The sequence below is a fragment of the Diceros bicornis genome, chromosome 36 (assembly GCF_020826845.1).
Source record: "Diceros bicornis minor isolate mBicDic1 chromosome 36, mDicBic1.mat.cur, whole genome shotgun sequence".
In the NCBI taxonomy this organism is placed as follows: Eukaryota; Metazoa; Chordata; class Mammalia; order Perissodactyla; family Rhinocerotidae; genus Diceros; species Diceros bicornis.
The window spans coordinates 24,221,819-24,247,401 of NC_080775.1; the positions used below are offsets into that span (position 1 = coordinate 24,221,819).

The 25,583-nt window shown below is 36.8% G+C and overlaps 2 protein-coding genes across 3 annotated transcripts in view; one reads left to right on the forward strand and one right to left on the reverse strand.

The window, feature by feature from the left end:
- The window catches only part of ENKUR (enkurin, TRPC channel interacting protein), a 28,719-nt gene extending 13,837 nt beyond the window's left edge, over window positions 1–14,882 (reverse strand). Inside the window, exons 1-2 of the mRNA XM_058532587.1 lie at window positions 14,578–14,882; window positions 5,999–6,144 (exon numbers count right to left, since the gene is read on the reverse strand). Coding sequence (XP_058388570.1) covers window positions 5,999–6,144; window positions 14,578–14,654 — 223 coding nt within the window. The 5' untranslated portion in view covers window positions 14,655–14,882. The remainder of the gene's footprint in view (window positions 1–5,998; window positions 6,145–14,577) is intronic.
- Window positions 14,883–14,957: 75 nt separating this feature from the next.
- THNSL1 (threonine synthase like 1) lies at window positions 14,958–24,564 on the forward strand. 2 transcript variants are annotated; one of them, XM_058532585.1, is made up of 3 exons: window positions 14,958–15,128; window positions 20,803–20,974; window positions 22,220–24,564. In XM_058532585.1, exon 3 carries the CDS (start codon window positions 22,268–22,270, stop codon window positions 24,497–24,499), a length of 2,232 nt encoding a protein of 743 aa, XP_058388568.1. In that variant the 5' UTR covers window positions 14,958–15,128; window positions 20,803–20,974; window positions 22,220–22,267; the 3' UTR covers window positions 24,500–24,564. The 2 variants fall into 2 exon arrangements, with proteins under 2 accessions (XP_058388568.1, XP_058388567.1); XM_058532584.1 differs by lacking the exon at window positions 14,958–15,128 and adding an exon at window positions 15,388–15,474.
- The last annotated feature ends 1,019 nt before the right edge of the window (window positions 24,565–25,583 follow it).

Below are 25,583 nucleotides of genomic sequence, written 5' to 3' on the forward strand. Positions count from 1 at the left end.
ATGTTGAACCATCGCTGCATCCCTGGAATAAATCCCACTTGATCATGGTGTATGATCTTTTTAATGTATTATTGTACATGATTTGCTAGTATTTTGTTGAGGATTTTTGCATCGATATTCATCAGTGATATTGGCCTGTAACTTTCTTTTTTTGTGTTGTCCTTGTCTGTTTTTGGTATCAGGGTAATGTTGGCTTTGTAGAATAAGTTAGATAGCTTCCCTTCCTCTTCAATTTTTTTGGAAGAGTTGGAGAAGGATAGGCAGTAAGTCTTCTTTGAATGTTTGGTAGAATTCACCAGGGAAGCCCTCTGGTCCTGAACTTTTATTTTGGGGGAGGTTTTTGATTACTGTTTCAATCTCCTTACTGGTGATTGTCTATTCAAATGCTCTATTTATTCTTGATTCAGTTTTGGAAGGTTGCACGATTCTAAGAATTTATCTATTTCTTCTAAATTAGCCAATTTATTGGTGTATAGCTTTTTGTAGTATTCTTTTATAATATTTTGTATTTCTGAGGTGTCTGTTGTAATGTTTCCTCTTTCATTTCTGATTTTATTTATTTCAGTCTTCTCTTTTTTTCTTGGTGAGTCTAGCTAAAGGTTTGTCAATTTTGTTTATTATTTCAAAGAACTAGCTCTTGGTTTCATTGATTTTTTTTCTATTTTTTTAAGTCTCTATTTCATTTATTTCTGCTCTGATTTTTATTATTTTCTTCCTTCTACTGATTTGGGGCTTTGTTTGTGCTTCTTTTTCCAGTTCCTTTAGGTGCACTGTTAGATTGTTTATTTGAGATTCTTCTTGTTTGTTGAGGTAGGACTATATTGCTATAAATTTCCATTTTAGAACCGCTTTTGCTGTATCCCATAAATTCTGGCATGTTGTATTTTCATTTTCATTTGTCTCCAGGTATTTTTTTATTTCTTCTTTGATTTCTTCATTGACCCAATTGTTTTTCAGTAGCATTTTGTTTAATCTCCACATATTTGTGGCTTTTCTGATTTTCTTCCTGTAATTGATTTCTAGTTTCATACTGTTGTGGTCAGAAAAGATGCTTGGTATTATTTCAATCTTCTTAAATTTATGGAGACTTGTTTTGTGGCCTAATATGTGACCAATCCTGGAGAATATTCCATGTGCATTTGAAAAGAATGTGTATTGTTTGGTTTTTGGATGGAATTTTCTGTATATATCAACTAAGTACATCTGGTCTAGTGTGTCATTTAAGGGCAATGTTTCCTTGTTCAGATCAAACAGATCTTCTGTTTGGATGATCTGCCCATTGGTGTAAGTGGAGTGTTCAAGTCCCCTACTATTATTGTGTTACTGTCTATTTCTCCTTTTATGTCTGTTAATAATTGCTTTATATATTTAGGTGCTCCTATATTGTGTGCATAGATATTTATGAGTGTTATAGCCTCTTGTTGGGTTCTTCCCTTGATCATTATGTAGTGCCCTTCTTTGTCTCTTGTTACAGTTTTTGTTTTAAAGTCTATTTTGGCCGATATGAGTATTGCTACCCCAGCTTTCTTTTTATTGCCATTTGCATGGAGTATCTTTTTCCATCTCTTCACTTTCAGTTTGTGAGTGTCTTTAGATCTGAAGTGTGTCTCTTGTATGCAGCATATATATGGATCTTGTTTTTTTATCCAATCAGCCAACCTATGCCTTTTGTTTGGAGCATTTAGTCCATTGACATTTAAAGTAGCTATTGATAAGTATGTACTTACTGCCACTTTGTTACTTTTTTTCTGGGTGTTTTAGCAGTTCTTCTCTGTTCCTTTCTTCTTGTCTTGCTCTCTTCCCTTGTGATTTGATGGCTTTCTTTAGTATTATGTTTGGGTTCCTTTCTTTTAGTTTTTTATGTATTTATTATAGGTTTCTGGTTTGTGATTACCATGAGGTTCATATGTAATAACCAAAGTATATAGCAATCTATATTAAGTTGATAGTCTCTTTAGTTTGACCTCTTTCTAAAAGCTCTACTCTTTTACTCCCCTCCTCCCACTTTTTATGTTTTTGATATCATATCTAACCTCTTGTTTGTATCTGTTTGTATCTGTTACCTTCTTATCATGGAAATAGATTAATTTTTTCCTATTTGTGGTCTTCACTTTCCCCCTTAAATAAATCTTTTTAGCATTTCTTGTAGGACTGGTTTCTTGGTGATAAACTCCTTTAATTTTTGCTTCTCTGGGAAACTCTTTATCTCTCCTTCCATTCTGAATGATAACCTTGCCGGGTAGGGTATTCTTGGCTGTAGGTTTTTCCTTTTAGCACTTTAAACATATCGTGTCACTCTCTTCTCTTCTGTGAGGTTTCTGCTGAGAAGTCAGCTGATAGCCTTATGGGGTTTCCTTTGTATGTAACTTGTGGCCTTTCTCTTGTGGCTTTTAGGATTCTCTCTTTAATTCTGGACATTTTAATTATGATGTATTTTGTTGTGGGCCTCTTTGGGTTTATCTTCTTTGGTGTTCTCTGTGCTTCCTGTACTTGGATGTCTGTTTCCCTCCTTAGGTTAGGCAAGTTTTCAGCTATTATTTCTTCAAATAGGTTCTCTGCCCCTTTCTCTCTTCTCCTTCTGGGATACTATGTCATGGATGTTAGTGTGCTTGATGTTGTCCCAGAGGTCCCTTAGACTGTCCTCATTCTTTTTAATTCTTTTTTCTTTTAGCTGTTCAGCTTGGGTGATTTCCTCTAGTCTTTCATGCAGCTTGCTGATCCACTCTTCTGTATCATGTACTCTGGTTTTGAGTCCCTCTAGTGAATTTCTCATTTCCAGTATAGTAGTCTTCATTTTTGATTTTTTCTTTTATATTTTCCATTTCTTTGTTGACGTTCTCAATGAGTTCATCCATTCTGTCCTTCTGACTCTGTTTGAACTCTTTGTCAGGTAGATTGCTCATTTCTGTTTCATTTAGTTCTTTTTCTGGGGTTTTGTCCTATTCCCTTACTTGGAACATATCCCTTTCCCTCCTCATTTTGCCTAATTCTCTGTGCTTGTATCTATGTATTAGGCGGGTCAGCTATGTTTCCTAATCTTGGAGAGGTGGCCTTATGTAAGAGATGCCTTATGAGGCCCAGCAGCGTGCTTCCCTCTTGTCACCAATTTCAAATGTTCCAGGAGTGACCCCTGTGTGGGCTACGTGTGTCCTTCTGTTGTGGCAGGGTTGCTCTTTCTGTAGATGCCCAGGGAGGCCAGGCTGTCCCTCTGGCCAGATAGTTGTAATGCTGAGCTGTGTGTGGCTGCTACAGACCTTTCAGTCTCTTTATTGGGCGTAGTGAGCCCCAGCACAGTTGGCTGCAAGGTCTAATAGCAAATTCCTGTTGCAGTTTTTCTGTTAAGTGAGTAGGCTCCAAGCATAGCTGGTTATTGGGCTCAGGGGCTTACAGTTGCTATAAGCCCCTGGCCTATAGGCCTATGAGTCTCTTGTCAGCTCTCTCAGGATTGCAGCTGGGTGGGGCTGGCCTTGGGCAAGGGAGCACCCAATTTTTCAGGCTTTGGAAGGTGGGGCCAATCCCTTATGTGGCTGTTTAAGGAGCACAAGTCTTCTGCAGCTGACAAGCCCCGCCATCCACAGGGCCACACACACTGTCAACACAGTCCTGCCCTGTGCACGTGCACTGACCCTCTGAAGTGGACCCAGTTGCCCCACTGCAGAGGCCTCACACACCCCACCAATGTCCCATGCACTCCACCCACTCCTTGTGCACGCCCTGCCCCACAGAGGTGGACCCACTCACCCAGCTGCAGAGACTCCAGTCACCTAGCCTTTGCAGGCCCACAAGTTGCCTGGGGGCTTGCTGTTAGGTGGTGCCAGTCTCTAGGGTGGGCTGACTACCCTGGCTGAGCTGGATTAAATCTGTCTTGTAGTGGATGGGGCAGACTCTGGGCTGAAGCAGGGGAAGAACTCCATGGCATCTGCCAGCGTCTGTGTCAGCACGCCTGCACCAGGTCACAACATGGCTGCCACCAACATCTCAGTCCCTGTAGAGGTCTCACCTCTCACCAAGATGCACCTAGAGGTTATTAGGTGAGCCTCTTTTCATCAAAGGGCCGTGCATTTTTCACTTTGGTGATTTTAGGTTGCTGTCCAAAATGGGTGAATTTGTGTGTGGGCCCTTTAAGAACTTGTTTTTTTTTTCCTATAGTTTTTGTCCTATAGCTTTTCTGGGGGTATTCCCTGTTGTAGTTAGTAGCCAGCCAGGCCAGATATTATGACACTCGTCTCAGCTCTGCTGGGTCCAAAAAATGCTTATAGTGGCAATGCTTCCCTGCTCAGATCCCCCACTCCCCCAGGGAAGGCTGCCTACCTTTGAATTGCTCCTGTGAAGCACTGTGGGTTGCAAAGTGGTGTTTTTTCTCTCCAGAAGGGAATTTCTGCCTCTTCCAGGGTCAGGACTGTGTCTTGTTGCAGGGGTTCCTCTTATCTAGTTATCAGTTCTCTCTCAGGGGTAATTGTTCCAGAGTGGTTGTAGATCTGTTGTGTCCATGGGAGGAGGTAAGTTCAGAGTCTGCCTATGCTGCCATCTTGGCACCATCCCTCTGGACTGGGCTTTTAAAAAGCTCTTGCAACACTCTGAATTTCTTAATTATTCTTAAGGCCAATGAAATTTTGTGTTTGTTTTGCCTTATAATGTTTATAGGAGGAGAGATAGGCTTCTTCTTTTTTTTCTTATTTGATGTTTAGGATTTATATAGTTTGGTAATTGTGTTATATAATATGCTTAACCTTAGAGAGGCTACATGAGGACCCAAGTAATATCATTGGTCCTAAGGCATTGAAAGAATCTAATTCCATTTCAAAATTTTCCAGTGCTCTCAAGTGGTTGTAGGTCACAAAGTATCAAGACTCCACTTGAGGAAGATACAAAAGAGACTTCTGAAGGCATGAATTTAGGCATGAATGTATTTTCAGACTTGCTTCTTGCATCTTTCCTGATAATGCTATCATCCTGTGTCGTGGTTTATGAGAGTGGATTGTGGGACATAAAATATTGCCATAGGGAGAAGTAGTTTCACTTTTCTCAAAAGGTACACCCTAGCTGGGCTTGAGATGTTGCATTATTTCCTTGATGTCAGAAGACATAAAAGGGCTAACTTTTAAAAAGATATAGACTCATTTCCCTCTCTTCTTTATTGTTCCAAAACATCAGAGAAGACATACACAGGGTAACAAGAAGCTGTTCCATGCAAACCTGTCACAGATTCCTTTTCATCCACTCTCCATTTTCCTGAGAGCCTTTTTTCCTGATATCCATATACTCTGTGATCATGATTAACTACGTAATTTCTGAGGCCAGTAAAAAACGAAAATGTGGGGTTCCTTGATCAAAAATTAAGAATTCCAAGATGGCAAAAGCAGAGCATTAAACCAAACATGGGATCCTTTCTAAGCACAGGTCCCTGTTTGACTGCACAGGTAGCATGCCCAAGAAGCTGGCTCTGTCTACACTCATTCATGAAGGCTCCTCCATTATATCTGACTCACTTATTGTCCTAATGGTCTCAGAGATCTGGGAGAGATAAAGCCCATACTCAAGTCTAAAGTGAGCCTGGTAGTTGCTTCAAAAACTGGTAGTAACGGATGTAATTTTCATCTCTTGGAGAAAAGATCAGACAGGGTTTCGATGCCAGGCAATCTTGCCCATTAGGGTTTAGAACTCTTCTTATAATTGTTGTTTGTTATTGAAGTCATATGGCTAGGGAATAAGATGGTGAGGCATGTGGTGTCAGAGGTGGGACTTTATTGGATAGTCCAAGATGTACTTCAAGATGCTCGCACATGAAAAGGAAAGTCTATTTTGGGGGCAACTTGGCATTCTCCACTCTCTTTTTCTACTACATTCTCTACTTCTACTTTCTCCTAGATTCTCAAATTCTGTTTACTATGAGGTAAAGTTGCTATCACCTGTGAGCCTTTAATATTCATAGACACAATCATTTTAGTTAAATTACCTGTTAATGCTCTTAATAGTAAAAAGAATGATAAAAACCTACTAGGTGGTAGAGTTTTTTCCTTTGAATGTTTCTTCAGGAAATCCTTTGGAGAAGGTACTTCAACTTTTGCTGGTCCCATGGTTTTCATTGCAGTTTTAAATTTTTGCATGTCATCTTTTACAGCTGTCTTAAAAACTGATATGTACCTAAAATTAAAAAAACAAGTTGTAGCATTTATATTTCTAGTAAAAATTATTTAAAGTTTAAAAAAGGATATACATTTCTAATTTATATGTCCATATTTATTTAGAGATAGCCATTAAGCATAATTATCTGAGCTCTGTCTATCAGGCTGAGGCAAGCTAGAGGGAACTCTGCCCTAAGAAAGAGGTGCTAGGGTAAAGACGTTCATAGTATTTCTTTATTATCCTTTGAGCATCTGTAGCATTGGTAGTGATGTCACCTTTCCCAATCCTGATATTGCTGTCCCTCTTTCTTCCACTGTATGTAATGTTTCTTTTTTCTTTGGCTGCTTTTAAGATTTTTCTCTTTATTACTAGTTTTAAGAAATTTAATTGTAATGTCACTTGCTATGGCTTTTTTCTTTGTCTTCTCCTTTCTTTTTTTTCCTGCTTGGGGTTCATTGTGATTCTTGGATTTGTGGATTTAGAGATTTCATTAAATTTGTCAAAATTTTGGCCATTATTCAAATATTTCTTCTGGTCACCCATCTCTCTCCTTTCCTTCTGGCATTCTAATTACACTTATGTTAGGCTGCTTGATGTTGTTCACAGCTCACTGATTCTCTGTTTTCCTTTTCAGTTTTTTTCTCTTTGTTTCATTTTATATTATTCTATTACTATGTCTTCAAATTCAACAATGCTTTCTTTTTCAATGTCTTAGCTGCTCTTAATCCCATCCTATTGGAGGGCGTTAAGATACTATTAGTATCATTATTAGATGGCATAGTATACTTACTATTTTCATTTTAGACATGGTATTATTTACGTGTAGTAGTTAGATTTGGGTGTTTTTTTTTATCCTTCCATTTCTCTCTGTATCTTACTTGTGTTTTCCTTGAACACGAGGAGAATATTTAAAATAGTAGTTTTAATGTCCTTGTCTACTAATTCTCTCACTGATGTCATTTCCTTATCTGTTTGTATTGACTGATTTTTCTCTTGGTTATGCATTATACTTCTGGGTCCAGTTCTAGTTTGGCCCCACTATTGAGGCAACATATTTCTGAGAGCACTACTCAATGCCCTGTGTCTTAGAAGGTGTTTCCACTCTGGCTGGTGGGAATATGAACTTTATGTGCTCTGCTGCCTTCTGTTGGTTATTTCTGTTGGCCTCAGTAGTTTCATCACACACATGTACTGTCAACCAAAGACTTCAAGGAAACCCTCCTGCATATTTCCATAGCTCTCTCTTTCTCTTTCCATGCAGTTCTTTCCTCTCTGGTACTCTGTGCTGTGAATTCTACATGCCTTGACCTCCTCAAACTCTGAACTCTGTCTCAACTCAGGGAAACTGCTGGGTTTTGTTTAAATTCCTTTTGCCTGGGCTTTGGACTGGAAATTCTCTCCAGGGAGCATGTTGAGGCAATTGTAGGGCTTGTTTCCCTTCTCTTAGGGATGAATGCTCTGTGCTACCTATTATCTGCCTAGTGTCTGAAAAACCATTGTTTTATATATATGTTCTGGTGTTTTAGTTGTTTAAGGTGAGAGGGTAAATTCCTTGATTGGAAGCAGAAGTTCAGCTATATCACTTTTAACAATTTGTATTCTCTTCTTACTTATGTAGATAAGTTTGTTTTGAGAAACATTAAATTGTTTCTTGCTTTTAGGGGCCTTTTCTCAATCTTGAACTCAATGTCTGGGAATTAATTACAGTTCAAACTGAATGAGTTCATTAGATACCTTCAGGAAATATTTTCAATCCAAACCTGTGCCTTAAAATTCCCATGGAAGTTGGAATTGGCAGATATGATCTCTTGATTAATAAAATTACTTCCTTTAGGGTAAAAAAGGAGTGTGAATACTCTCACCTCTTTTTAATTGCCATCTTGTGATTCAATACATTATTTTGTGTGTGCACTGAAGGCTTACCTATCTGTTATATACAACAAGATATTCTATTCTATATGAATTATTTTTTATTTTTCCAAATTACAAAAACAAAATGATGAAACTAATATAATGTTGTATGTCAATCATATCTCAATAAAAAAATAAATAAAAATCTAGGTTCCCTCCATCTCCTCAATTGATTTTCCAGAATAAATTCTGTTTTCTATGTTTCTATTTACGTATGAATTATAACTTGATTTTTAAAACAATATAATGTGATATCTTTCCATATCAGTGCATGTAAAGCTTACACTTTCTTTCCAATAGCTGCATTTTATTCCATTTTCTGGATGGTGTGGTTTTATTATAAAGATCTAAAGGGTAACTTTATTAGACAACTGGCCCTACTTTCTAGTTTTTATTAGATGTGGGCTATAGATTAATTATCCTAAAACTAAAATTGTCCTCTTCAATAAACATGCCATACTTGCATTTATTTTATGCCAATAATCACCACATAGTAAGTCATATCAAGTCTTCAGATATATATATTTAAAGCACTTTATCTTCAAGAGCACACAGAGAAATACTGACCAAAAGTTGGGACAATTTGATAATGCCTGAGTGAGATTTTTTTTTTCCTAATGGGTTAGATGGGCATCTGGTTAACTACCATTTTTTTTTGTTTTGTTTTGTTTTGTTTTAATTTCAAGCCAATATTATTGCAGTGTTTCTCTATTGTGTAGAACTTTAGGACCTAGACTGTATTAGAAAGTCCCTTAAATTATTTCTTGAAGAGAATTTTGACATGTACATACCCCTTAAGCCCACCTAAAGGCACTGAAGTGAGAGTCTTCAATTCAGCCTCATGACTATATCAAGCTAATTCAGTTTTCAAAAATGGATGCCAATTCTACTCCCTGCTTAGCTGGTTGTCAAAGCTATGCTCTGCACTTAACTGACAATACATGTATGCATCATTGAGTATAATTCTGACCTTAGTGCTGATCAATACCTATCACAAGCTATTGAGAGAAATAATAAATATGGTAGATTATCAAAAGGATATTTAGTTAATGTATTCATTTAGGTCTGTGCTGGACAATACAGTGGTTACCAGCCACATGTGGATATTGAGCACATGAAATGTGGCTAGTGCCATATGCTGAAATTATAGTATTTTGGATATATTGGGTTAAATAAAATATATCATTGAAATTAATTTTACATGTTTTTTTCTCATTTTTTAAAGTGGTTATTAGAAAATTTTAAATTACCTATGTGGCTCACATTTTATTTCTACTAGACAGTGCTGACCTAGAGATTGGAAAAATTAATCCTTGAATTAAACAATATAGTCACATAGTTGCATACCCAGACTACATCATATCATGCCTCCAAAACTATTTTCATTATGTTTTGGCATGAAGGCCTCTGGTCTATAATGAAAGCAATATTGGATTTATGGAACTCAGTGTCTTTAATGTAAGAGTGCTGCTGAAATCTTTATTCATTACGTTACACGCATTGTCTCTCTTCTCTATGAACCATGGAGGAAGTATATTTCCAGTTCCACACCAAGAATACTTGTGCTTCTCAGCTACTGCTTTGGTTTTGTCTTATGGAAAACGTGACTTAGAGTGTAAGTGATCTTTAAAGGATCATGAGAAGAATCTTTCTTCCTTTGTGGGTTGCCCACTTTCTAATTAGCACTGAGCCAAATGTGTACCAGACTTGAAGCAAACATACAAGATTTTAAAGCATACATTTCATGTACAAGAAATTTCATGCTCATTTGTGGCATTATTTTACTTTTCTATCATTATTTTCTATTTGCTTTGATATCTTTATTAAAAAATATCTTATTGCATTATAACACGGTAATGTATAAATAAATACTAGTCAGTATCTGATACCAGATAACTTATCTGAAACCTAAAAAATATACATAAGCTATTGAAGCAAAAGGTGCTCATTAGGTTTGTTTTAATTATTTATTCAGGTTAAAAGGCAATGTGCATACTGGTTAAGTTATGGGCTTTGGTGTCAGACTTAAATCTCAGTCTTAGCTTTTGTTCTTCTAACTGCCTCAATGTTCTGGGCCTGAGTTTCCTCTTCCATACAATTAGCATACTACTACTCATCTCATAGGGTTCTTGTGAGAATTAAATAAAATAATGATTGTGAAAAGCATAGAACAGTACCTGGCACATTGTAAACACTAACACATTGAACATATCATTATTATTATTATTAGTAGTAGTAGTAGTAGTAGTAGTATTCTTGTTGTTATTATTATTGGATATTCATCTTGCTTAAATAAAAAAAAAGTTTAACCTTTTACTGATCTTACCTGTGTCCTAGTAGACATAGTCTTATTCTCTAAAAATTCGAGTCAAGGTGTATAAATGGTTATTATAAGAAACAGACACAGACAGACTGACAGACTTTCCTGACCTGTAATAGATTCTCATACCAAGATATATTGCACAGTATGCTTAAGATATTGAACTTTGATCTTAATGGAATAAACTTTTAAAAAATGAGTCTAACACTCACAAAAGTTCACTTATCCACATATCTCCCTTGCAACTAATTTTAATAAATATTGTTGACATAGTTTCTTCTCAACATTTTTAGGTGTGTGTGAAATGCCAGAAAGATGTGCTAATATATCACGTGTTATATCTATAGAAATCTAAGAGAGGCAATAACCCACAATGAATAATTGTTAAGCCAGTAAATACATACAGAAGCTGCAATTCTCCTGCTGACAAAAATCCTGTTTGTGGATGTCCTTGCCCTTACCCACAGGTTAGAAGGGGGAAAGTGTTTTCTCAAATTATCCCTTTCATTACTAGTTTCCCAGGCCTTCAATTCTTCCACATTCTTTAGGTGATTCTATTAATTATAACACATCTTGCTTGCTTTTCCTGGTAATTTTGAAATCTTCTATATGAACTGTGAGGTTTAGGTTATGAATGAATATATATAAATAAGCGTGAAATGACCACTTGGGTAAAAATAACAGAAGAGGTGCAGAGAAGTGTTATTATTGTGGAAGTCTGCAGAAGTCTGATGAAAAATATGAATAATAACTTCTAACACTAATCATAAGACTCTGTCCGAGGCCACATAATGCAGCAATGGGAATTTTAGCATAAAATGTCATGATGCTACAAAACAAAGACTCTGGAATATTCTTGACTTTCTTTGAATATAGCTTCATTCAGAAGGACCACTGCACCCCCTAGTTGAATTATTGGCTATATTTAGCCAGCAAAGTAGGTAAGAACCTTATGAGAAAATGACTATGTCATCTAAGATTTCATAATAGTCAAGATTGCTTAGCAAAGTCAGATACATAACCAGACTTTAAATAATGAGATGTTACAAAACTTTAGAAAATATACATAGAACAGTATGTAAATGGAATAAAATGAAAGGTAGTCCAAGAAGAATGAGAAGCTCCGAAAATGAAATTCTGACTACATGTTACAATTAATCCCAATGAAAACCAGAAAGACTTACGAATAGAAACAACTAGTGGGTGCTTACAACATTAAATATCCCCATTTTCAAAAAGCAAGCATCCAGAAACTCCACACTGGTGAGCCTGATGTCAATTTTAGAGAGCATCTAGAAATCTGTAGCAAAGCAATGACTGTACAAGTGATTTGGAGTTTCAGGTTACTGAAATGTGGGACTCATAAATCAGGCAAATGCCTTAGACATAATAATATAAATCTTGATGTTAGCAAAGCCTCTAATTAAATCCCAACTGATAAGATAGAGAAATATGAACTGATTAATGGATGCATTTGGATGACTGACTGAACCTTCAAAAACAGTATTGCTGTCAGTCTAGAAAGAGGTGTCTAGTAGCCTACTAAATTGCAAAGAATTTGCCCTGTGTAACGATAGATGGAGATATAAAAGACATACTTATTCAATTTGCAAATGACACAAAGCTGGGTGGGATGGTTAAGAGAGTGTATGAAATATTCAAAATTCAAAACTTTCTCCATCTATTAATGAATTTTGATCAAAAAGAATCAGCCATACAGTTACAGGACGGGAGAGACCAATCTTAGTCATAATGCATGTGGGAATTTCAATGTGAGACGATGTGGGACATGACTGTCAAAATGCTAATGGATGTATTAATAAAAGTATTGTGTATCAAGGAAAGGAGAATAATGGTTCCATGGGCTGTTCAGACCACATCTGGAATATTACCTTAAACAAAGGGAAAGAGAAAATGATTGGAGATATTACATAACTGGAGCCATCAAGAGAAGGGTGACAAGTTTGGTGAAGATCTTGGAAACCATCTCATGAATCATGAGCAACTGAAATTTTGAAAACTGATTCATGGCTTCCCATTGACTCGAACACTTTTATACCTTAAGTCCCAGCTCACAGTTCAACTGCAAGAGGGTGCCCTTCACCCCACTTTGGTTACATATATCCATTTTCTAAGTTTTCATTTAGTATCTGCATCTCTCATGAGGGTTTTCAATAATATATGATTTTATTGTTAATCAACATTTTAATGTTTATAGTTCAGTTCCCCAGGGAAACTGTAACCTCTGAGGTATGGGAGATCACAGTGCAGTCAATTGTTGATTTTCCCAAGGAATTAACCTCTTTGTGAAAGCTGGATAGTCATCTCGCTAATCTTGCAAAGAGCTGCAGAGAGCTTTCTTGAAGCTGGGTTTATAACTTGCTGATGCAAATAAGCCTCATAGCTTAATACATTTCGTTCTTATGATTAATTCTTACTATTAGTAAGGATATTGGGTCAGGGCAAGTTTGTGGTGGTGTGGTGAGAAAGAATTGGTTAAATGTTTTATTATGCTCCGTTTTTATAAATTAATAATTTGCACACATGACATCTTGTCAAATTAAAAACTCCTCATGGTTGTTGCTGACAGTGTGGGTTGACTTCCCCCTAACAGAAAGAGTTCTTTGGCACCACACTTAGATACCTTCTATTCCCTTCACCATAAGTTCCTTTTCCCAACTTATTTCTTCAGAGTAAACCAAGGAGTTTGTGCTGTCACTCCAACATTCCCTGAGAACATTCCCCAAGGATGATGCTATACACATAAGAGGGGCTCAGTTAATGCTTGTCAAATGAACAAAGATTGTTCCTATAAGATTTCTTGAAAAGATCACCCAGATGCAGTAAAGCTTTTTAATTTACCAATGAACAGAACACCCATCTAATTAAGTATCTTAACATTCAAATTCAGTACTCTATAGAAATTACAGTCTAACAGCAGATTACAGAGAGGAGGAGCTTTATCTTGTACAATATACAGAAATTTTTGACCAAAAGTCCATTCAGCAATAGTTAATTTGAATTAATTAATTTTAATTTAAATTCAAATTAAATTCACTCCTCATAAACTCTGCAACTGTAATATATCTTACTTTCCATTCTTCTTTCTAATCTCTACTAGATTTTGAGTAGCTAATGGAAAAAAATGCAGGTACTGCTCTGGTTAAAACCAGATACTAACGCTTAACATGGAAGGATTTGCCCACTTGTTGATGATTTTAGGCACCCCAAGTAATTACTAGTAAAAATAATTGACCATTATATCTGAAAGAGACCTTAAAGATTATCTAGTTCATTTAGATTGTTTTACAGATCAGAAAACAACTGAAAATTTATTCACTATCCCAAAACCTATTAGTTGCAGAGCCTGTTTTTTAGCCCAGTGCTCTTTCAATGTGGTTTTGATTTGCATCAGGAAAAGGTAAAAGATAGCAAAAGTCCTAGAGGGAATGAGATTTTCCCCACTAGCTACCTTCTTTTCTCCCCATAGATTTAAATAAGTTCTAAGTCCCTACACAGGAGGGTAAGTGAGATGTTTACTTTGTGGTTACATTTCTGAAATTTGGGGAACTTAAGGGGTTCTAATACCTAAAAATTAGGTAAAAATTATAACTCAATTACATATTTTTGGGTCTTTATCCATCCACTCTTCTTCTACCCAATATTAGATCCTAAAAAGACCTTAGAAACTACTCAGTCTATTTTGTTTCACCCATCAAAAAAACTGAGGCTCAGAAACAAATAGGAATTTATGTTTGACAATAATCTTGGGAAAAGTAAGTACTATCCCTTTAGAGAGGGAGCAATAGCATAGTCAGAAATAAAACAATGAACTCCTGAAACCAAATAGCAAGTATCCTAACATAGGATAATAAAGTTGGGATTTTCTCTTTTCAACAAGAAATTTCACGCTACGTTGTATATATAGTACATCATGTACAAACAACTACATGAATTACAAAACAATTACAAACCGTATTAACAGAGGCTAACACGATAACTTGGCCCTCTCACAGCACTGGACTGCCCTCTCTGTGAATTGTGAGATGCTAAATACTTAGATTTTGCAACCTCTTGTCTAAGAAGTTGTCATCCATGGCTACTTCATTGAGCAACAATACATGTCATTTCTTAAAGTCATATGATGCTTAGTTAAACCTGAAATGAAATAATTATTTCCCATTCTTGTTTCAAGTGATCATCTTTGCTTACCCACATACCTAGGAGGCTGGGGAGGCTCCTTCCAGTCACTGGGTATGAGGTTATAAATGCTCTCAGAAGAGCACGTTGGATCCATGGCCACCAAATAACTCCTTAAACCCACACAACTTTTTTCTCACTATACCAATATCTCCGTCCCTTTCTTCACTGCGTCCCCTTTCCTTTCCTACTCTCTTGCCTTCTCAAAGAACTAAGGTTTCGTTTTCACATAAATCCCCTTTGACTTCTTCGCAGCCCCTCTTGGGAAGAAAATAAAATACCCCTTCTATTCCCCTTGGGGTTGCTTAGCGTGGTTAATAGCGCGGTTGCCATGGAAACAGTTACTAGGCGACGGGGAAGTGGAACGCAGCACCGCAAACTCGGTTTCCTCTCTTCCCTCTCTCTGCAGCAACATCTTCTGCCTGAGAAGTTCAACATGGAAATCACTGTTTATATGTGCCTTTGGGAGTAATGGGGTGAAGAATGGCGTCCTCTTAAAACCGTTGCTCTTTCCTAGCTCTGTATACTTGGAGAGAGAGAGAAACTCTACCTGAGACAAGAAGAGCAGCTGGTATGCAGGCGTCACACAATCGGGCTCTTGTGCGCAGGCGCCAATCCCGGTGGGGGCGGGACGAGCGGTTGAGGCCACGCTAACGCACGGCCAACGTCGAAAGCGAGACGAGGGAGGGGAGGAGCCCAAGGAGCTGGGAGGCCAGGTGGGTGGAGCGCGGGGCGAGAGTTACGTGCCCGGTGCGCGGCCGCTCGGGGCGTGGGCGTGGCGCGCGGCCGCAGGCGCAGAGGCGGCTGAGCAGGGGCCGGGAGGGCCCAGGGAGGCCTCGGGTTTGGGCACTGGCGGCTCCTGGACGCTCCCTCCCGTTTCCTTTCCTTTCCTCCGACTTCTCAGTGTGGTTTTCTTGGTGAGTTATTTGAGGAGAAAGACAGGGACACTGTAGAATCCAGTCCGTTAGCATCGCATGCCTTGTCCCCCCTCGTTGCTTCCCCTTTCCACTACTCGGTTTGTCATGTCAGCTCTCTGCGCTCGTTTTCCGGCTGCTTCTGTCCCCGGCTGCTCAGAACTCGCCGCGGCCCTGCCCGCCACCTGTGCGAGTGAGCCCCCCCATCCACCTTTGGCCGCCCCCCCCGCCTTCTCCCGCGCATCGCCTCTTCCCTGCTCTCCGCCCACTTTACCTCTTGGACGGGCGCCTCCTATTTGTTCACCGCCTGTGAACTTAACGATTTTTAAACGACCCCCCCAAACCAGAAGGAGAAGCCTTTTAAATGGGCCCTTGAATTTTTGCCCATTTTTTAGGTGTCCCTTTTGGAAAATTGTCTTCTTTCTGAGAAGCAGTTTTATTCCGTTTTGAACCATTTGGTCTTCCATAAACCTATTTATGCACGTATGACTGCTTAAGGAAATTCATTTAGAAGCCTTTGCCATACCAAGTCTCTGAAAGACTTTTTGGCAATACTATTTGGGAAGGAAGAAAGATGGTCGTGAACCAGCCTTACAGAGGCCACGCTGCCCAAAGGGAATGAAGATGCTCGCAGACAAGAGAGAACAGCGGTTTTAGTAGTCTCGCTGCCAGGATGCTCAGGGGAGGGATTAAAACACGAGGGTGTCTTGGTTAACTTTCTAGTTCCTACTTAAAAGGCTTTGCTGAAGGTGTAGATCCTTATCATTTTTGGCTGTTGGTGAATTTCATTAAGTAAGAATAAATTTAGTTTTCTTTTATCCAGTTGGTCAGATTTTGATTTTTATCCCAGGCGTTTTAACAAGCATTTAATTCAGATCAGTGACACTTTGAGGATGATGCTCCTGTATATACTACTTGGAACACTTGGGGACTATTTATGTTAATCAGATCCTAAAAGAGCCAATAAGGGCAAAGCATGATTTTTCCAGTGAGTAAGCACCAACCGGCGTTAGCTAGTCTTGACCTTTTGATGTGACTGAATATGGTAATTTCACTGATATCAGTATATTTATTGTGGTTTTAAAAATACTAAACAGACTTCAAGATCTCCTCACTATAGTATATTTAGTTTACAGTCAAGATGAAGTTGTTAAATCATTTTGAAAGGAACTTTCTTTTTCTTAGATACTTGGTTTGTAATTCTGCTTGCCTTTTGAAAGCATGTCTACAAAGAATATATTTCTAATTTTTATAATTCCCTCAAAATGGCAGTACTGTTCAAGGAAATGCCTGTGTCCAGTATGTCCGCAGGGAATTGGTATTGGTACACCATCAGAGGTCATGAACTTTTTCTGTAAAGTGCTGGATAACAAATATTTTAGGCCTTTGCAGGCCAGATGGTTTCTGTCCAAACTACTCAGCTCTACCATTGTAGCTCAAAAGCAGCTGAAGACAACACTAAACAAATGAACGAATGAATGAGCAAAGTTGTCTTCCGGTGAAACTTAATTTACAAAAAGGGTGGTGGGCCAGACTGGGCCTGTGGGTTGTAGTTTGCAAAGACCCCTGATATAAATGATTGTACATCCAAGTTAGGTTTTCTTGCTAAAGGTTATTTTAATCTACTGAGATGAATAAAACAGGCATAAGTGGGCATATAAATAAGACAATCGGGAGGAAGATAAACCGTTTATAAAGACATTCTTTACAATATTTTTCTAAATTATAGCATTGAAAAAGATTTTTAAAAAGTCTTGATTTAAATACTCAAGACCATTAAGAGGGTATCTAACAGCAAAAGACGAACAACAGGACAGGCTTAGTCAGCTTTGATACTAAGATAAAGGCAGAGATGAGTGGTGAACTTGCAAAATTACGCTTTTGATTATAAGATCCCTGTGATTACAAGATGGCACTGATATGTGTGATCCTTCCACCCTCGCCACCTCCGATTTCCAGGGAAGTAGGAGCTGATTGACTAAAGGGCTTGCTGAGGGGATTTTTGCTCAATAGTCAGAAGCAGCAGAGTTTGCTTGCCCCTGGTTAATTTATGTCCTTGTATATTTGCATTTTTTCTTATTACTTATTGGAAAACAATTTATTGCTGTAAAAATGCAGTAATTTTTAAGAATTTTTTAAAACCTCAGAATTTCTTCATAAGATAATGGACTAGGTTAAATTTCTCTTCTGAGAAATTTAAATAGAGATTGCATTAATGTAGGATGACAAGCATAATCGTGTCATAAATATTTCAGAAGTTCATTGAACTATAGCCAATTCTCATCATGAAATAGTTTTTGAAGTGCTATGTCTTACTTTTTATTTTGGAACAGTATATAATGACAGATATTTTAAATTGGTGACAAATGCTAAATCATTTTGACTAAATAGGATTTTGGCAATTTCCCAGGAGAATTAGAAACTGGGTAGTTTTATAGTGTAAGTGAAAAATTCTTCTGGACCATTTTGTAAGTAAAAATTGATATGGGCTGAGTATGATTTTGGTTATCAGTCATCTAGTGGTAAACTTAGGAAAACATCACTGTAAATGGGTTGTTGAAAATTAGTATGTATTTCTGGTTTAAAAATGTAACTTTATTATCATTCATAGGAAATAATTTAAAAGTCATTTAAAAAAGTGATTTCTGTGTTTTTTTTCCCTTGAATTCTTTATTCCATTTTGATCAGCTTGCCACAGTAAAATTGTTAAAATTTGTGTTTTGAGATCATGGTACTTGAATTAATACGTACATGTGGGCATTCTGTTTTTGTTTTTTAAGGTTCTTGCTGTAATACTGACACAACACTGCCTTTTCATTTATCTATTTGAATGACAAGTGTCTTTTATGTCTAAAAAATATCCATTGGAATTAGTGGGTCAAAAGCCCCGCTATAAGTGATCAGTAGGAAAACATATTTAAAAATTATTAATGTATAATGGAGTTGTGTAGATCTTCCATCCCCTGAGGAGTTAGAGAGTGTAACTAAAGTATTTTTGTGTAGAACTGGCTCTACAAAAAATATTTGAGAAAATTAATGATACAATAAAACCTGAGTACTTTATGGCCAAGAGATTTGGTCTTTAAGTACTATTTTTGTTTTCTGACTCTTATGTGATTGACTTCTGTTTAATTTGAAATAATTTTGTCCTTTGGGTGAAGAAAAATTGCCTATTCATGACCATCATACTGAAAAACATATTAAAATATAAATAAATAAAAATCCAATAACATGGCTTTGAATCATATATGCAGTTGGTCCTCACTTTTCACAGGTACCGTATTTGTGAATTGTGGTCTCTATAATTTGTTTATAACCCAAAATTAATACTTGCATCACTTTTGCAGTCATTCATGGCCACGTGCTCAGTGTTGAAAACTTTGAGTCTCCCGATGTGCGTGTTCCAAGCTGAGGTCAAAGAAGATGAGGCTCTGCCTTCTTGTGTCAGCTCTCATCCCGTAAACAGGGTCCTTTTCCATTCTCTTTAGTGCCATATTTTTTGGATTTTTGTGCTTCTAGTTGGTGATTTTGCTGTTTAAAATGGCCCCAAACAGAGTGCTGAGGTGCTGCCTACTGTTCCTAAGGCAACAAGGCTGTGTTGTGCCTTCCAGAGAAAATGGGTGTGTTAGATAACCTTTGTTCAGGCATGAGTTAGAGTGCTGTTGGCTGTGAGTTCAGTGGCAATGAATCAAAATATATGTGAAATAAGATGTCTTTAAATGGAAACACACATAAAACAAGGTTACGTATTGATCAGTTGGCAAAATGTTGTGACCAGAGGCTTACAGGAACCTAACCCTGTATTTCCCTTAGGAGTTCAATATTCACTAATTCAGTATTTGTGGTGACATTATAGATTATAACTACCATGAATAATGAGAATGGACTATATTACCTCTTAAGCAAAAACTCAATTTCTAGATAAAAGTGACATGCTGTGGGCTTTATTCCATTGCCTCCTGTCTTTGGTTTGCTTACAATGGATGTTGAAGCCCTAAAATTAGTTTGCGGCTAAATATTACAAAAGAAAACTTAGGATGTAGCTTAAAATAGAATTCTTCTTTATTTTTCTTTAAAAATGATAATATTTGTTAAATATTATAACACTTAACAACTGCCTTCTAGTTTCAGGAAGATTTTTATGGTGAAATAATATTGATACAGAATTAATAAATTGAACTGTCATATTTTCTATTTTTAATTTGTATAAAACAAAGGAAAGGTAAGATTATAAAAGAGAAGGTGAAGTTAACACGCATAATGTGTTACAGTCTTCCACTCTTAGTGGAGTTGATGTAAAACATTGGAGCAACCAACATAAAGTGGAAGAAAAGATCAGTTAAAAGATTTAGTGTCCATTAAAACAAACCAGCTACTCAGGCATTATACAGTTACTGCTAGTACAGACATCAGAAAGTTATGCATTGGGAACTAAGAAGACACTCTGTGATGTTATAAGCCAAAGCTTCTGAATAGGAGGTTAATCAGGCTGTTTTATATAGTGTCCTCAGAATGGCTAGTGTTTAAGTATATTACCGGAATACAGTTTAATGAAAGACATGCCTGATACGGGTCAAGTTTACAGTTCTCTGGTCCTTGGTTTACTCCAGGGAAAGTATTAGACTGTACATACCAAAACAGTTCTTGATTCACAGATGAGTACCACCGTCTTCTCTGAAGGTTTGTAAACAAACCAAACCATAAAAAAATATGCCTCACCTTGTGCCTAGATATTCTGATTCAATTTATATGTTTTTAGTCCCTTGTCATTGAGTGACAATGATTACTGTTACTATATGTGTGAATATTCTTATTGCCAGCCACTATGATGCGTGCTGTGAATTTATCATAACTCATCTAAAGAGCTAGGAGGTACCTGTACGTGGCAGATGCTTCATCTGTGCTTTTTTACAGTAGGTATTATTACATACAAATCATGCAGTAATTCAGACACTCATTTCATGGCTTTAGTCCCCTGATTTTTTTCCTCTGATCACTAAACATACAGTTAGATCATTAAAATTTTAGGTATCACTGTGAAAGATTTTATATTTTGTGTTATTTGGTTGTATTGTCTTTTATATTGCTTGCTAGCAGAAATTCCTTCAGTACTGTTTAGTAAAATTCTTTTCTATGATAAGACACACATGTTGAAAAGAACAGTATCTTAATCTTTTAATAATAGATTTGGGGAAACATGAAAATGGTCAATTCATTGTTTTTCTGTACTTTAAAGTTTCAGATAGATATTTTAATAATAGACTAGCCTATGTGTGGAATTTTATGATACTGTATGCAGTTATGATTAACTTGAATTTTTTTCCATTATAGACTCCACTTTTTGCAAAGATTGACTTTGCCTCAGCATCAACAAACTCTTCATGTAAGATTGGTTCCTGCGTGTCACATGTCTACAAGTCCGCGGGAGTGAAACACAGCACATACAAGCTGAAAAGCCAAATAAGGAAATGTATTCCTTCTCTTAACAGTTCTACTTCAACTTGTAAGTTAAATTCAGTGTTAAATGGTTTAAATTTTTAATTACAGAACACAGTTTAAGTAGCAGTGATAATCCGAGTAGTAAATGCTTGAAAGTTTTCAGAGCACATTTAAACATACCGTCTAACATTTAATATGGCTCAGTTGCATATTGGTTCTACTACAGAACATGTGGAAAGCCCCACTATGTGTCTGTAAAGTTACTTTAGTCAATTTAAATGAGCATTGCAGCAGTGATTAAATTGCATTTTACATATGACAATATTTGACTTGTCTGGCCAAACGTTTGGATTTTAACGGTGAGCATATTTCCAAAGACAGGGATTTAAGAGGTAGGGGGAGTTGCAGAACTTTTTTGGATGCCAGAATAATTTTTTTCTTCTCATCATTAGAAACATTCCTGAGTTTTTTTGCTCTCACTCTGGAGTCTGGAATCTGAGTTAAGTGTCTCCACTGATGATGTTTATAGGACAGAAACAAAAGTGATGGTCCCATACAGATAAGGTGATAGATATGTAGCCTTTGACCTTGCTGCTTATTATCAGTTTTCCTTAACTATTTGCTTAATATTACACTTTTCACTTTAGCTTTTTTTTTTAAGGCCTTCAATATGAAAAGTATGTAAGAATGATTCTTAACAGTATGCATGTAAAAGGCACATAAAGAAAATGTCATATCTTTGCTCTATAGTTTGGAAAGTTAAGCATTTTATAAGCAAATATTTTATTATGGTTTCCTGGTATGAATTCTATAAGAAATTTATGAGTAACATGATAGTCTATCAACATGTTCATATTAACTAAAGAGAAATTAAATATAAAGAATATTGTTCAGCTTTTGTGAATTGCAGGTAAATAGCATCCCAACACCAAATAGTCCTTATTTATATGGGTTATAAACCATGAAAGTATTTTCATTATAGGGAAAGAAATGTTAATTTGATTTAGTATATTTTTTTAAAAAGCATCTATGATATGGCATTTTCTGAATAAAGTTTCTGTTGCTTAATAGTTACAAATTGTTAAAGTTTTTATTATTCAGTGTCTTGAGATTTGAAAAGATTGTTAAAAGGATAATATGCAATATATGAGACTTTGGATTCGAATACTTTCTAAAATATCCCATAAATGTGAAAGATTTTTAAACAGGTTGTGTACTGTGGGGGCATGGTTATATTCAATCCTATTGGGATTTTAAGTCTGTTGAAATTAGTAACCAAATGTCTTTTTTGTTTTTATGTTTTGAAAAGGGCTAAAACCAGCTTCTAGGTTGGCCTGGGCAGAAAAGTGTAAAGAAGATGCTCCACTTTAAACGATGTCAGCGTCTGAAACAAATAACCCAGAAATGTTTTTCTAGCATACATGTTAAAAAGGATAAACACGCACGGCTATTTCTCTTAAGGACCTGTGCACTTACAGAATTAAGGAAGTCATGGCACTCAACCCACTCTCTTGTTGGAGACAAAAATATTATCCTGATGGGACCGCCTGGTGCTGGGAAAACAACAGTAGGCCGAATAATAGGTCAGAAACTAGGTTGTTGTGTCATAGATGTGGACGATGATATCCTTGAAAAAGCCTGGAATATGAGTGTGTCTGAAAAATTACAGGATGTTGGTAATGAGCAGTTTTTAGAAGAGGAAGGAAAAGCTGTGTTAAACTTCTCTGCATCTGGAAGTGTGATTTCCCTCACTGGGTCCAATCCAATGCATGATGCTAGCATGCGGCATCTGAAGAAAAATGGGATAATTGTGTACCTGGATGTACCTCTAATGGATATAGTTAGTCGTCTAAAGTTAATGAAAATAGATAGGATTGTAGGTCAGAATTCTGGAACATCTATGAAAGACCTACTTAAATTTAGAAAACAGTATTATAAGAAGTGGTATGATACTCGTGTTTTCTGTGAAAGTGGGGCTTCTCCAGAGGAAATAGCTGACAAAGTGCTTAATGCAGTTAAAAGATACGAAGATGTGGACTCAGAAACATTCATTTCAACAAGACACATTTGGCCTGAAGACTGTGAACAGAAGGTTTCAACAAAATTCTTTAGTGAAGCTGTGATTGAAGGGTTGGCTTCTGATGGTGGACTCTTTGTTCCTGAGAAGGAATTACCAAAATTAAACTGTGGGGAGTGGAAAAGCCTAGTGGGAGCAACCTACATAGAAAGAGCACAAATACTACTGGAAAAGTGTATCCATCCTGCTGACGTGCCTGCTGCCAGATTGGGAGAAATGATTGAAACTGCGTATGGGGAAAACTTTGCCTGCTCAAAAATTGCCCCTGTCAGGCACCTTTCAGGCAACCAGTTCATCCTGGAGTTGTTTCATGGACCAACAGGATCATTTAAAGATTTGTCTTTACAGCTTATGCCTCATCTTTTTGCACACTGTATTCCACCAAACTGCAATTATATGATACTTGTAGCTACTTCAGGAGACACAGGGAGTGCAGTGTTAAATGGTTTTAGTCGTCTTAATAAGAAGGACAAGCAAAGAATAGCTGTGGCCTCATTTTTTCCTGAGAACGGAGTAAGTGATTTTCAAAAAGCACAAATAATTGGCAGTCAGAAGGAAAATGGATGGGCAGTAGGTGTCAAGTCAGATTTTGATTTTTGCCAGACAGCTATAAAAAGAATTTTTCAAGATTCTGATTTTACTGGCTTTCTTACTGTGGAATATGGAACAGTCTTAAGTTCAGCTAATTCCATAAACTGGGGCCGACTGCTTCCCCAAGTAGTTTATCATGCTTCTGCATATCTTGATCTTGTTAGCCAAGGATTTATTTCTTTTGGAAGCCCAGTCGATGTCTGTATTCCCACAGGGAACTTTGGTAACATTTTAGCAGCAGTGTATGCCAAAATGATGGGAATCCCTATTCGAAAATTTATTTGTGCCTCTAATCAGAACCATGTTTTGACTGATTTTATAAAAACAGGACATTATGATCTAAGGGAAAGAAAATTAGCACAAAGCTTTTCACCGTCAATAGATATTCTCAAATCTTCAAACCTGGAACGACATTTACACTTGATGGCTAGTAAAGATGGACAATTGATGACAAAATTATTTAATCAGTTGGAAGAGCAGCATCACTTTCAGGTAGAAAAGACTCTAGTGGAGAAACTTCAGCAGGATTTTGTAGCGGACTGGTGCTCTGAGGGAGAGTGCCTAGCAGCTATTCACTCCACCTACAATACTTCAGGGTATATTTTGGATCCACACACTGCTGTTGCAAAAGTGGTTGCAGACAGAATGCAAGACAAAACTTGCCCAGTGATTGTCTCATCGACAGCTCATTACTCAAAGTTTGCACCTGCTATCATGCAGGCTTTAAAGATTAAAGAAATCAACCAGACTTCATCAAGTCAGCTTTACTTACTGAGTTCATACAATGCATTACCTCCACCACATGAGGCTTTATTAGAAAGAACAAAACAGCCGGAGAAGATGGAGTACCAGGTCTGTGCAGCTGATGTGAATGTCCTAAAGAGTCATGTGGAAAAGCTAATACAAAATCAATTCATATAAAAGTTTTCTGAGTAAAATATTTTTTTCCAATGATTAGCATGCTGTAATAAATCACAAAAGTTGAACTGGAGTACAATAGTATTTTTTTTATGTAAATCTGTATGTAGATCTATTATCTTTTGGAATTTTAATACCTAATCTCTAGGACTGAACAGTGGACCTGCACGTGCTCCCTGGATCCTTAATCTAGAAGTGACAAAAGGGTAGCATGGTGCATGGAACCTTGTGCTGTTGTCTTGTGCTTTGCACTCACAAGGCATATGTCAGTTTCCACCTCCTCACCCCCACTTTTAAGTGGGCCAAAATGTCTGGTATTCAATTTAGCAATTGAAATATTTAAGCACTGTTAAGTACTACATCTGTAACCATTACTGATTCTCTTGACTAGAAAGATACTGTACCACTTAGATGACTAACTTGCGTGGAGGTAAGTAGTAAACTCATCCTTTAAGATAGGGCTAGTGTTGTTAACCCTTGAACTCCATTTTGGAATTAGAATTATTTATTATTAGAATTAATTATGTGTATCCTACAACATACAAATTAGATGAGTGTCCTGTCATTCACTCCCCTTTGAATGTTTATAGTTAGAGTGATGTAGTTTGAAAATCAAGACGTGATTTAAATCCAGGATGTAGTAATCAACAGAACTACTTTGTAGTGGATACAGAAATAAAATTACTTAACTATTTTAAGAGGAAAGTTTTCCAAAATTTAGAATGTTTGAACAGTCTTAATAGAAGTATATTTATAGTTAGCAGTTTTCCTATATTATTTGGAGTCCATTCCTGTATAATTTGCCTATTGTCTCTCATTTCAGTCAACATTGTTTTGGCAACTAAAACTACACACAACTGATGCACATACTTAATTTTTTAAAATTGTTTTATTGAGGTTATATTGGCTTATAACATTGTGTAAATTTCAGGTGTACATTATTATATTTCGGCTTTTGTATAGACTGCATTGTGTTCACCACCAATAGTCTAGTTTTTATCTGTCACCATACAAATGCACATATTTAATTTTTATTTCTTGTAGTAATAATGATTTATGTTTGTGAATTTACTAGATATTTTATTTC

Excerpts from the sequence above, each read along its gene's own strand:
- THNSL1 (XM_058532585.1), top strand. The coding sequence starts at position 22,268 with ATGCTCCACTTTAAACGATGTCAGCGTCTGAAACAAATAACCCAGAAA.